We start from the raw sequence: 13,717 nt of genomic DNA, 5'->3' as shown, positions 1-13,717 counted from the left end.
ATACAAATGTAGGAAACTAATACAAAACTGGTGGAGCAATACATTGACCTAGTACGTGCAGTGCTAAATTAAAAAATTTGATTATCGTTAATTAACAATTATAAAAATTTCTTAGTAAACCAACAATTTTATGGCACTGCACGCATGTACATAGATATGGCTCCATACTATTGACACATTTTTATTGATGGGTGAAAATGGAATGGTAACCCCGCCCGCGCTAACGTCGATACGCTGACGAAGCACCAGTGAAGGGTGATTGATGAGAATGAAAACAGGCCAGTTAGCCCATCATGATGAATTCATCAGGAATTAACTATGATAGTTTCCAGGGGGAACCGCGAGGAGGTCGACCTGGTTGGGTATATTGCTAGCAATGGGATTCTCATTCTCCGTTACTAACAATCCCTTTCCCCCTACTACAATTGACACATTGACTCGATGACGATCAAACAATCGTGACAAATAACTGCAGTACATGTTACTTGTATATATTGTATGTATATGTATGTGTATGTGTATGTATGTATGTATATATGTTTGTATTTTTCTCAATGTCCTCTAACCAAAGGTTGTCTGGAAGAGATTGCTTAGCGATAAGGCCGCCTTTTGTATCTCTTCTCACTTGGTGCAATAAAGTGTAAATAAATAAATAAATAAAATAAACACTTTACATTACAGGCGTGGAATAGTCAGTCGGCATTGCAGATACTGTCTGTTGTAATGAAGTACAGCGACGTCTCTATGTCGGACTGTCTGTACAGCATTGTAGAAGATGTGAGTAAACCGGAAAACTTGTTATTGAAAACATTTTAGAATGCAGTGGAATAACTCGAAATTTTGTAAAAAGTTTCATTTATTTAATGACATATTGCATCATGTATTTTCTCTTTTTTCTCTACGGAATCATGTGGGAGGGTTATTTAATGCATGTAATATGTGGAGTCTAATATTTTTTTTTTTAACAACTTAGAATGACAAACAAGCTTGACAGCCCACTTGATAGAATCGTTACTTATAGACATGAACAGTACCATGGACATAACAGAATATACTGTTTCGCTCATGATACCCCCCGTGCGTTGCTATTCCTGAGGACTCAGATGTTATTGATTATGGAAAGTGGTAACCGTCGCCTATAGACATTAGCAGTACCATGGACATAACAGAGTGTACTGTTTCGCCCATGATACTCCTCATGCGTTGCCATTCCTGAGGACTCAGGTGTTATTCCTCTGTACCGTGTAAATTCACTAATAACTAATTATAATGCATGATTAAATCTCATATTTCAGGTACTAGTGCAAAGTTGCGATAAATATTACGAGAACAATCTATATGACTACTTACAAGTGTTCCTAACATTCGTACAATGTATACGAAGGTGGTACCCAGCAGAGACTCCAAACGAATCGGACGAAGACAATGTTCACTCGAATATAAACATATTTAATGATCTGAAAGAATATATAAAGAATGAAGAGGAATCGGAGAGGTTGATGAGCAATGATGAGTTTGAGAAAGAAAGTGGCAAGACTATAGAAGAGATGTACCAAGAAGATTTAAAAAATAAAGAAGACAATATATTGGATTATGACGATCGAGTTACTGGTTAGTTTTAAACCGACAAATATACTTATGTTTACACATTCTAAATATATTATTTAAAATGTGTAAACAACGCGAAAGTTTAAAATTAACTACCCTACTTCTTTTGATAGAGAACTCCATCTCCTTGTCATAGATTAAAAATATATTTTTTTTTAATTTACAGAAGAAAAACCGCCTCTCCCCCAACACGTCACTGTAACTGTGACGATCATAAACCGGTGCATACACTTCATCAGCTCAAAGAGTCGCGATGAGGCCATGCTGGCGTTGCAGGTTAGCGATAATCTACCCTCATTCCTTTTTTAAATGGAAATTCTTAAGAATGACCATCCTACCTGCCGTGTGGGATTCTTAGTCACTGAAAACTACGTGATGTACCTTAGGATGACATATGCACTACGTCTAGAATGATGTAACTTCCTAACTAGGGGGGGGGGGGGATGAATTATTAGCAATAGGTCTAACTGCTCTATTGCTAGTAGTATATGCTTTCATCAGGGAATCGTTAGTAACGTGAACTACCAGTCTGCTACTTCTTTTTTTATTTTTATTTCCTACTTTGCTGAGCTTATAAATAAAAACTATATTTTAAATTTTCCCACATTTTATTCTTATTCCTGTTCTCTATTGCAGATAGTGAAGGAGGGCCTGCAGCAGCTGCGGTCGCACGAGGACCAGCTGCTGCCGCTCGTGCACCGCAGCTGGGCGCCGCTGGTCGCCACCTTCGCTGCCCAGGATATACCATGCCTCACGCAAGCGTTACAACTTTTCCTCACGCTGGCGGAACTCTCCAAGGACTTCATATTGAGCAGAGCTGTCAAGTGAGTTTTTTTCTTTGTACGAAAATACAAATGTTGTTAATATTAGAAATTGCATTGCAGGGAATCAGTGAATGCAGGTGGCTCAGGACCGTTCCTTATGGCAGACTATGGAGCATGCCTATGTTCAGTACTGGACAGATAACAACTTTTTTTATGCAATTTAGAATGGCAAACAAGCTGACGGCCCACCTTATGGTAAGTGGTAATTGTCGCCTATAGACATGAGCAGTACCATAGACATAGCAGAGTATACTGTTTCACTCATAATACCCCCCCCCCCCCATGCCTTGCCATTCTTGAGGACTAAAGCGTTATTCCTTTGTACCTACACTGCCCTATCCCATCTTTCAAACCGAAACACATTGAGACTTAAAATGGTCACTAAAGTGTTCTATTAAGAAACAAAGCCTTAACTAAATTATTACTTAAATGACAAATGTGCATGGTGTTAGGCGATCACGCACGGGCTTTTTAATGACTATGTATTTAAATAAATACACGTAATGTTGAGAGAGACTTAAAAGAGTAACTTTTGAGTTTATTACGGGTTCTTCTCAGCAAATAACAACTTTGCAAACTTGCTGTAGATAAAAAAAAATATGATTTAAGTGTTTGTAAACAAGTCTATTTAAATAAAGATATTTTGTATTTAAAGAAACACCAGTGGTGACTATATAATATATATATATCCACAGGGAGGTCCTGCCGAATATCTACAAAAACCTACACAAATCATCGTCCGAGAGCTATCTGAAGGACGCGGGGTCAGCGTATAGGAACAGCCAGGCGTATTCACTGCAGGCAGCCACCCTCGCCACCCTGCCGCGTCTCGCCGTCAACCTAGGACTGCATGACGAACACTTGGACGAAGCGATGAACTGCGTCGACGTGTACTTGTCGAAGAAACAACCCAAACCTTTACAGGTATTGCATTCTCTTTATGATAATAATAAATAAAATAAAAAATAGATATTTAAGAAAAAATATTGGAATTATCTTAATAAAAGCAATAAGAGTTGAAATAATCATTTTTAGAATTTTTGTCTGTCTAAACAATTGTGTTCCTGAAAGTGTAATTTAAAATCTGGTATATGTTTTATTTTGATATTCCGTCTAGTACTAGACTACTTACTATAACCGCTGCCAGTGTAACCTGGTCGTGACGTCAAGAATGTGAATCATCATAGTTTACCTAAATGATCCCGTGGGGGGGGGGGCAAAGGATTGTTAGTAATGAGATCTGAGCCAGGCACATTAGTAACAATATGCCCTAACAGATTGACCTCCATGTCGAATTTATTTATTTATTCATTAGAACAAATATGTGTACATGGCGGACTTACTGCTAAAACCATCCTCTCCCAGTGAACCATAGGGAAGTGTCGGAATACTCGAATGCGGTACTAGTAATAATATATACATACATATTAAGAATATATATAAACATATATATATATATATATATATATATATATATATATATATATATATATATATATATATATATATATATAAATATACTTGCACATATATGACATATACTATATTATACATGAAATTGAGAATAATATAAAGTACTTACTGCTCGGATAAAGTAAAAAAATGAGCGTGAACGTTTTTGAACGACAAATTCATCACGATATGCGAAGTGACCTGTTTCATCCTCACCTATCATCCCTCACTGGTGTCCTGCCAGCGTATACCGATAGCGCAGACAGAAACACCATTCCTTTTACATTCATTAAAAAAATCGTGTTAATTGCCATCTCTTATTTTATGAAAGACATAATGTCTTCCTTCTTCCAAAATCCACGCATACGAAGATGAAGTTAATGAACTTGACACTCAGTACATATCTTCTCCTTTATCGTTTCCTCAAACTATCAAGTCGACCTCCTCGTGGTTCCCCCTGGAAACCATCGTGATTGATTTATTGTTAGATTCGTCACGGTGGACTACCTGACCTATTTCATCCTCACCCATCATCATCATTGGTGCCCCGCCAGTGTATACCGATAGCGCAGGCGGGGTTACCATTCAATTATCATCCATTAAAAAGAAAAGATATGTAACCAGCTTAATCTATATACGTGTGTTAATATGTACAAAGGCGAGTTGTAAATTTGCAATGAACTTATAACAAACTCCCATTTGTGACTTAATGCGACAAAAAACTATCAATTACTTGTTTGTATTGTTACAGGCACTGGCCGTAGAATTCTTCAAAATAATCTTAGACTACGATTACGGGGCTGCTTGGCATCATTTGAGGAACCTTTGCAACAATAGCCACGTGTTGAACCCGCCTCCTACACCGCATATGTCCCTACAGCCCGTCACCGGCACTCCGTTCAATGCCAAAAACAAAAACTACGAAGCAAATATCAAGTTAATATTTAATTATAATATTAGTTAAGTCGTTTTGTAAAAAAAAAAATAAAAAATAAAACATAAATGGCAGTATTTCCTTTTTATTTTATATAAACACTTTTGACAGAAACAAATACCCATTTTAATATACAGATTACACAATCTAATGCAACCGCACTCACATCTTTTCATTACATTCGAATTAAACATATAAAGGTGCGTATCGACCGGGAGCATAGCATATTTAATTAGATGTAATGTTCATTTCGAAACGAATAATGAATTATAGTGAATACGCACCCTAATAACCATTCTATCAATTTAATACATTCGTGGCTCCATTAAAAAAAAAACACTGTTCAAAAATTTTATACAATTATTATGAAAGATGTGAGGTAAAACCGATACATTAGGGCCGAACGATGAATTATTAGACCATATTACCATTAACTTAATAAATTCTAATTCATTTGGTAACCTTGTAATTTGTTTAGCTAAATACATAAAATCCTTAGCTAAATATTGTTCGTATAGAGGAATAAAAATTTTTAATAGAATGGAAAAACATGACAAAAATAAAATATTAAAGTTAGTCTTCATTTAATTTCACCGTATCCAATTACATTTACATAAAATACTTGTGCAGCACATATGTAATCTAACGGGTTGTGGCACGTAATTTTTGCGACATGCAATTCATAAAATCGCGTAATTTACGCGATTGCAAGTCACTAAATTTCTACGCGTAATTTACACGAATTACGAAATTAGTACCCGTAATTTACGAGACTTGCAACACGCAAAATTGTAATATACATGCCTCGTAACTAGATTACACAATTTACACAGTTCCTAACTTAGATACCAATTTACCACATGTAATTTACGCGTTACGTAACTTTAAACAAATGCAAATTATACCAAACTAATACAAAAGCAAATAACAGAATAGTACCAATGTTTTTAACAATACTTTAGACTTAATTCTAAATATACACTCAATTATTTTAACAAGTCGTTTGAAATAAGTCGACCACTCACTAACGTACTCTTGCTATTGTGTCAGACTAAATATAAACCAAAATAAGTACGGAACAAGATATATTTTATTATGATTTGTTAACTACATTTCAAAACAAAACTACAGTTGACAAAAACATTATTCTCATTCATAACTTACGACATTTTTAATCGAATTACATGCTCATGCGATTAAATGTCAGTTGATTAAATTGAATGAAGGCAATTTCATCTCTAATTTGCGAGTAAACTATCCAACCATAACTGTCTTATTAAATATATTTTGAAACAAATTTTGCAAGTAATTTTATACAACAGTTTTCAAAATAAACTGAAATTTGGCACATATATAAAAAAAAAAATCTGAGTATCAAACTGTTATGATGACAGACTTGGAAGAAGAGTGTCAAAATTTTCACTGTAGTTAACACAAATGCACTTTGATGCGACTAACCGATCTACAGATCGTTCATTAAAAACCGACGCAGTTTCCTTAAAAAAATTGTAATTTTCTATACAACTTAGAATGGCAAATAAGCTAACAGCTCACCTGATGGAAAGCGGTAACTATTACCTATAGGTATAAACAATACCATGGGTAATACATAATTCTGATGTCTTTGACGTTTGCTAATGTTTAAAATCGTATTTAGTATACATTAATAATACGATTAAAAAAAAGAATAAGTATATAAATCAGCGTCAGGTTTTGCTCAACAATATCAACTAGTTAAAATGATTGAGTTATAATAAATAACAATAAAATTGATCGTGAGCAATTACATCACATGAAGAACAGCATTTTTTTAAGTTATTATACATTAGAATAATAGAACATAGCAAGGTGCACGTATTTATAAAATTAAAAATAGACACAACAAATCAAATGCATTACCTTTATAGGGCCTGACAAAGATTGTCGCTGGGTCCTCATTGAACCCAAGGAGGTTTCCATTAAAGTCTTGTATAAACGGGGGACATTTTGTCCACTTAGAGTTCTGTTATTTGTCATCGAATTTCTATTATTTCTTTTTTTTTTTTTATTGTTAAAACATAGTTAAGAATACAACAAAAGTATTTTAATAAAGAATTAAACATTGTGAGAAGTAAAACAAATAATTATTAAAAAAAATCGAGAAAGGAATAGTTGTAGGAACCATTAAAAAATAACCCCTAAGAACTGTCATAGAAAGTACATAACAGCGTAAACAAAATTCAAATCCTTTAAACTGATTACGATCGGCTTTGATCGCATTTGGTAATTTACAATACGCTAACCCATATCTAACATAGCAAGAGAAAAAAACCTTAAATTTAAAAATTTTAGACAACAATTTTTTCTAAAAACCAACACGATTAAATCAACCCTCAAACAAAATATGCAATTAAATTAATTCACGGTAGGAAAGTCCATTTGGTTGAACTAATATTGTAAACAGTTATGGGTCTTCCCTTAAAGCCTGTGTACTATATATATATAATATATAATAGCTATTACACATTCGCAGAACTATACAAATACCTAAACTGTATGGATATGCAAGGTTCATGCTCTTGCGGCATTTTCCGTCCAACATAAGTTAAAATAATTGGAACAGAATTGTATCTAAAATGTTCAGTAAAAAAAACTTTGAACAAAATGGGAAGGAAATTTTATGCCAACGACTGACCTAAAATTTTGCATAATGTAAGATTCGTAACGAGTAGGAAATGAGGCTCCGATGTCAGATATTTTGGCTTGAATTGTTGTTTCGATGATAAAGAAATAGTCGTGTTATATTACACAGAAATTACAATGTAACATGTTACATTACACACAAGATACAATATAACATGTTACATTACAAACATGTTGCAATGTAACATGTTCTTTACATGTTACATTACGTTGAAATGAGAAAGATCAGTCATCAACTTTAGCTAATTCAACCTTCGTAAATAACAACTCACTTAAAATTAAATACCATAACATTCCCTAAAATATCTAAGTGATCGCGTGATATTATTATACACTATCTACATTCAGCTTATTTTGTTTAATAGGTCGTGAACATTTGCATAAGGTTGATATATTTGCATGCAGTACAATGTAAACCCTTTAAATGACAACTTTGAGATATTTTATTAAATAAAACATTTTTTCTTTTTGCACACGAAACAACGCTCCGCGATCTTTAATTTAAAAAATTACAGCACTTTTTTGTATAATTCTCATCATTAAACTCTCGTTTAATAATTATTCGAACTTCATATCAAATTCGGGCTATCACTATCATTTATTTACGATATTATTTTAATAAAAACTGTTTACATTTCATTGCAATATAATTACGCTAATAGTATGTGTAATATACTGCGTATAAGAAACATACCTATGTTTGCAATGTTCACATAAAGGCACCTCGTTAAAAAAAGATTGTAGTAAAATTGTCATCATATGACCATTGCAAACATGTTACAAAAAGTACTGAATAGATTACTCGTATATATTAAAGTTACAGGTCTTTTCAAAACCTACTGCGGACACCAGTCTCTCATAAAACCAGGGTCACATGTTAAATTGTACCTCGAGTTGCTATGGGTCACATGTTAAATTGTACCTCAAGCTGGTTTTTACTGCATTTTGTGAAGAGAAAAATAAATCATTAATTTATGTATAACTAGTTTAATTGTAATGTAACACTGACAACAATTAGCGGTGTAGTCCCAGCATAGAATGGGCTACCACTTCCTTTCCCGTGGGTGTCGTGAGAGGCGACTACAGGAATCTAATGATTAATGGATGGGCAGTAGCGTCCCTCTTAAAACATCATCAAAGCCTTACTGCGGTTGCCAACTCACCTGCAAAGCGTTGGCAATTACTGGCAAAATCTCTTGATATAAGAGGCCTATATTCAGCAGTGGACAGTTAACAGCTGATATGGCGATGATTCACAACAAAAATATTGGTTATGATACTTAGGAATTTTAGACTGTTATTTTAGCTCTCTCACTGTATTGATGGATAGTCACTTTTTTATTACATGAGATTTACTTTGTTATATGTTACATTACATTCAAATTATAGAGGTCATTTGCTAACTTTAACAATGTCGACCTCACAATGTTATACACATTACAAATTATAAAATACATTCAAATTTACATTTAAAAATAATTTTGAATGTTACTAAATTATTTAAAATATTAATTACATCTGTAATTTACATTTTAAATATTCTAAAATCATTGTGATTGTATAAAATATGTATTTCGAACTATTTATGGTAATTTGAAGAAATGACAACTACATTTTTTTAAATGCTGTACATAGTGAAGATATATGTAATGAATTAGGTGATTTACATGTTGAATTTTATTCGTTAATTATTTTAGAAAAATTATGTAAAGATAGGCCGCGCACACTTTGAAATAAATTATAATGTATAGAAAGATATGTCTGGGTCAAAATGTAAACATAATTGCCTGAAAATATATTGTTTAGAATCGTATACCAAACCAATTTCATACGACATTGAAATTTCACATAATTTTTGTTGAAATAAAATCTTACTAATATAACAAAATTGTAACTAGATGATGTTTGTACATGAAAGACATTTTAGAAAGTTTGTCTGTCTGTATGTTTGTACCAATATCACGCAAAAACTGTTGCACCAAATTATATGTTTACAAAGTCTTGTTCCGAGAGATGTAACTTAAAACCTGGTATATGTTTCGTCTTGGTGGCGCATCTAGAGTGAACTATTTCATTAGTATTATTACTTCTGAAATTCACGTGTACGCAATAGCAGACGGAAAGCTAGTATCAGTATAAAATTACAACAATCATTTCGTTAAATAAAAATTATTTATTTATTCTAATAAATGTATTGGCCAAATAAGAACAACATGTTTTCTGTTTTCAGTCATTCATTTTTGTAATAATCGAACAAAAATAAATTTCTTAATTGAGAAAGAAATTCTATCAATTGAGTTACATATAGTAATATTAATAGCCCATCCTTAAAACAATTTCACATGTATTTTATTTATAAACAATTTTTTTTTATAAAAGATTTTTGCAGAGAGGTAACAAATTAAGCAGAAATGCATTTTTAATATTTATTCTTTACATCATTATTACATTTTCTTTATTATTATTTACCATTATTGTATCTATAATGATACAAAAATGATTATTTAGTTTTTGGTTAGTGCATTGGTAAATTTGTAAAGCTCAACAAAACTATGTATATATATAAATAAATAAATAATTTCAAAGTGTGAACGGCCGTTATAATTTTACAATGTTTGTTCAGTGATAATTCCTGGAATGGTATTATTTGATTAAACATTTACCAACCGTTTTGCAAATAAATAATAATATATCTAAATTGCACTAGCTAATCAATAAATTCACTATAATTGTCTATTCATTGTAGTATGTCTTTATTTGCTCACTTACATAATAATAATCACACGAATTGGCTTGGTTCCAATAAATACATTCCAAGTATTCTGTACATATGTAGTATGAGATCTCTAGAACTCTATATAATGTTTACTTTCAGTGGTATTCCTAAATTAAAAAAAAAAAAAAACTGTACCTCTTATCGCATATCCATCCATTTACTTAACTGCACATAAAAAAAAAAAACTAAAAAAATACAGTACTACTTTTATGAAATATATGTCGTTGGTCAATGGTATCATTCAACTTTTTTTTTACAAAAAAAAAAAATATGCAAAGACATACTACTGTGAATAAATAATTTATTTGAACAAATCATCTGTTATTGTGTCGATTATTGTTATACATTTATTATATATTACATATAATTTTGCAGTATGTTTCATAGTTACTCGATACTCACTACGCACGACCACAACACTATCATATTTATATGTTTTTCTTTAAAAAGTCTATTTAAAATTAGTGACGTCTGGACTGTGAGCTGAATAGTAAGTGGTGAAATCTGAGCTGGTAAGTGTAGTGAAATACAGTAGAATCTCGATTATCCGAACATTGGTTATCCGAATATTCGATTATCCGGACTTATTCTTCACGGCTCTAATTACCGATTTAGAAATGGTTTTATGGTATTAATTGGGTAAATAGATATTATGTAATCCATTATATTTATAGCTCGTAGTTTTCTTTTATATTGTATTGTCTAAATTATGTATATAAAACCTTTTTCATAATAAAAAAAAATATTAAAATTTATTGTTCGATTCGACTTTGAAATCGATTATCCGGATTTTCGATTATACGGAATACCCGTGGTTTATTTGGTTCGGACAATCAAGACTCTATTGTATTTATGATAATTTATAATTTTCATTAATACTGTCGGCTGGGTTTTGGCATATTATACTTTATTACACCTATAATGAGAATTCAATTCCTTAGGCGCAAATACAAATGGCCGTATTCGACTAATATTGCTATCTCATTTATACCAATTTAAATGAAAGAGATAGATACAAATCGTTATAATAATTTTGTAATTACAGTGCCATATGTTTAATTTGAGCTCAACTTAATTTGGTTAAATTAAAAATATGTGATATATACCTAAGTACATTTGTATGCTCATCACATATTTTTTAAATTTTAAATAAATATATATAATTGTAATTTGTATAAGACTAGCCATTGCTCCAAACCTCACTTGCGTGGCGATTTCGGGATATGCTATTTATATTAAGCACTTCTAGTTGTGTTCATATGTCAGTATCTCTTTCTATATGAGATTATAGACACATAGTCGAACTCTTTTTCCTTTTAAACCTATCTTGTACGAATTCTGGGAAATTTTAAAAGCTATCTTGAGATTTCGACTACACTCCTTGGAGTAAGTTATTCAAGCAATTTGAAAAATACATAGGATGCCCACAACTTACATTTGTGGCACTATATTCACTAAATTTTTATTTTATACATTATATACATGTATATGTCACCTATAGAAATATATATGAAAGGCGTCCAATTCAAATCCTCACAGTGGCATTCCTGCAAACAAATTTAAACCATACAATTCTAGTCTCACAGTCCAGATTCCCTTATCGATTGTAACTCACTATATAAAATATAAACATCACTTCCAGGCCATCCGTAACATTTTCCGCGACGCTAAGTATTTAGTGCTGTATGTGAGCACTATGAGCGCGGCTAAGACAATAGTAATAAGGTTGTAGTCGAAGTCATCTTTCAATAGATCGAACGTCTTCGACGGCGCCACTCGGGTGTAGAACAAATCTGAAAACAAAAAATTACATAGATGAAAAAAAGACATGGCAAGAAATATTTTTAATAAAAAAAAATAATAATAATAGTAATGAGTATTAGAGATGTGAGTGTTGACGTGGAAATGTATAGATAAGGTGTATAGGTGTGCAGTTTTGTACATGTTTGTATTTACATATGGTGTATGTTTTTTTTTTTGATGGGTGAAAATGGTATGGTAGCCCCGCCTGCGCTAACGGGATACGCTGGCAGAGCGCCAGTGTAGGGTAATTGATGAGAATGAAATAGACCATTTAGTCTATCATGATGAATTCATCAGGAATTAACCATGATAATTTCCAGGGGGAACCGCGAGGAGGTCGACCTGGTTGGGTATATTGCTAGCAATGGGATTCTCAGTCTCCATTACTAACAATCCCTTTCCCTCCTATGGTGTATGGTTAGAAGACGCATAGTTATATGAGTTGGTGTAATGTCTATACACGTCAGTGCCATGTGTAGTGTCTCTACGTAGTGTGGTGTGGTGTGGTACGATGTAGTATAGTGTAGTGTAGGTATGGTGTGATGTAGGTGGTAGAGCGGCGAGGTGTGGGTGTAGTGTGTAGTGTCGCATGTTAATGTAATGTAAATTGGACTCTTTTCCGCGCTTAGTTTCTCATTTGGGCCGTTGTGCGTATGAATCGTGACTAGTACAGCCAACCCAGCTCCGTAGAAGTGTGTCGCAGTATAGTGAGGTGTAGTGTGATGTCGTGTAATGTGGTGTGATGTGATGTGATGTGATGTGATGTGATGTGATGTGGTGCGGTGCGGTGTAGTGTAGTGCGGTGAGGTGTAGTGTAGTGCAGTGGGGTGTAGTGTAGTGTAGTGCAGTGCGGTGTAGTGTAGTGTAGTGTAGAGTAGCGCGGCGTGGTGCGGCGTGGTGCGGCGTGGTGCGGCGTGGTGCGGCGTGGTGCGGCGTGGTAGGTACCGAGGCCGGCGGCGAGCACGAGGCTGGTGGACTCGAGGCCGGAGGGCGCGGCGTGCAGGGTGCGCGGCCGGTGCAGCGTGCGGTTGTAGGACAGCACGGCGTCCGCCGCCAGCGGCAGCTCGGGCGCGTACGGCGCCAGCCCCTCCTCCGGCTGCGACACCGCGCCCGCCCGCCGCGGGGACAGCAGCGCCCACGGCACCTCCACTACCGCGCCCGACGACAGCGCCACTGCCACACATCACGACACGCAATACAATTAATAAACAATAAACTTTAAATACTTGTATGTTGAGGAATGACAACAGAGCTAGTAAACTTAAGACTTTAACTACTGCGCTAAATCTTCAAATACTCACATTGCCAAATCCGACACATTATTTCCCTAATAGTAAACCTTCCCTTATTGATCTCACAATTGTTTCTCATCCTAATATGGCCATTTCTCAGGGGCAAATGTGTTCTTCTTTTTCTCACCATGATCTAGTATATCTTTCATATAGGGTACGCCCTCCTAAGACTAAGAGCAAGGTTCGTCTGCTTCGTGATTTTCGGCGTATGGATCTGGGTCGTTTGAGAGAGGATGTGGGGCGCATCGATTGGTCGAGTTTGCTCTCTGCTGATAGCGTTGACGTAATGGTGGATATCCTAAATCTGGAATTACTAAAACTGTACGATACTCATGCTCCAATTCGT

General features: G+C 34.2%; 2 protein-coding genes across 3 annotated transcripts in view; one reads left to right on the top strand and one right to left on the bottom strand.

The window, feature by feature from the left end:
- LOC113517930 (TELO2-interacting protein 1 homolog) overlaps nucleotides 1-4,895 on the top strand; it is a 20,537-nt gene extending 15,642 nt beyond the window's left edge. For both annotated transcript variants that reach the window (XM_052898459.1, XM_052898458.1), the window contains exons 13-18: nucleotides 682-777; nucleotides 1,296-1,611; nucleotides 1,775-1,884; nucleotides 2,245-2,432; nucleotides 3,128-3,356; nucleotides 4,636-4,895. In XM_052898459.1, the coding sequence (XP_052754419.1) occupies nucleotides 682-777; nucleotides 1,296-1,611; nucleotides 1,775-1,884; nucleotides 2,245-2,432; nucleotides 3,128-3,356; nucleotides 4,636-4,848 (1,152 nt within the window). In that variant the 3' untranslated portion in view covers nucleotides 4,849-4,895. The remainder of the gene's footprint in view (nucleotides 1-681; nucleotides 778-1,295; nucleotides 1,612-1,774; nucleotides 1,885-2,244; nucleotides 2,433-3,127; nucleotides 3,357-4,635) is intronic.
- Nucleotides 4,888-13,717, bottom strand: part of LOC113518986 (ER membrane protein complex subunit 1) — a 25,918-nt gene continuing 17,088 nt past the window's right edge. The window contains exons 15-16 of the mRNA XM_052898460.1: nucleotides 13,025-13,252; nucleotides 4,888-12,069 (exon numbers count right to left, since the gene is read on the bottom strand). Coding sequence (XP_052754420.1) covers nucleotides 11,909-12,069; nucleotides 13,025-13,252 — 389 coding nt within the window. The 3' untranslated portion in view covers nucleotides 4,888-11,908. The remainder of the gene's footprint in view (nucleotides 12,070-13,024; nucleotides 13,253-13,717) is intronic.

This window comes from Galleria mellonella, unplaced genomic scaffold (assembly GCF_026898425.1).
Source record: "Galleria mellonella isolate WM207_F2 unplaced genomic scaffold, CSIRO_AGI_GalMel_v1 utg44, whole genome shotgun sequence".
Lineage (NCBI taxonomy): Eukaryota > Metazoa > Arthropoda > Insecta > Lepidoptera > Pyralidae > Galleria > Galleria mellonella.
Note: the sequence above shows the minus strand (reverse complement) of the source record. Positions and strands in the feature narration are given on the sequence as shown.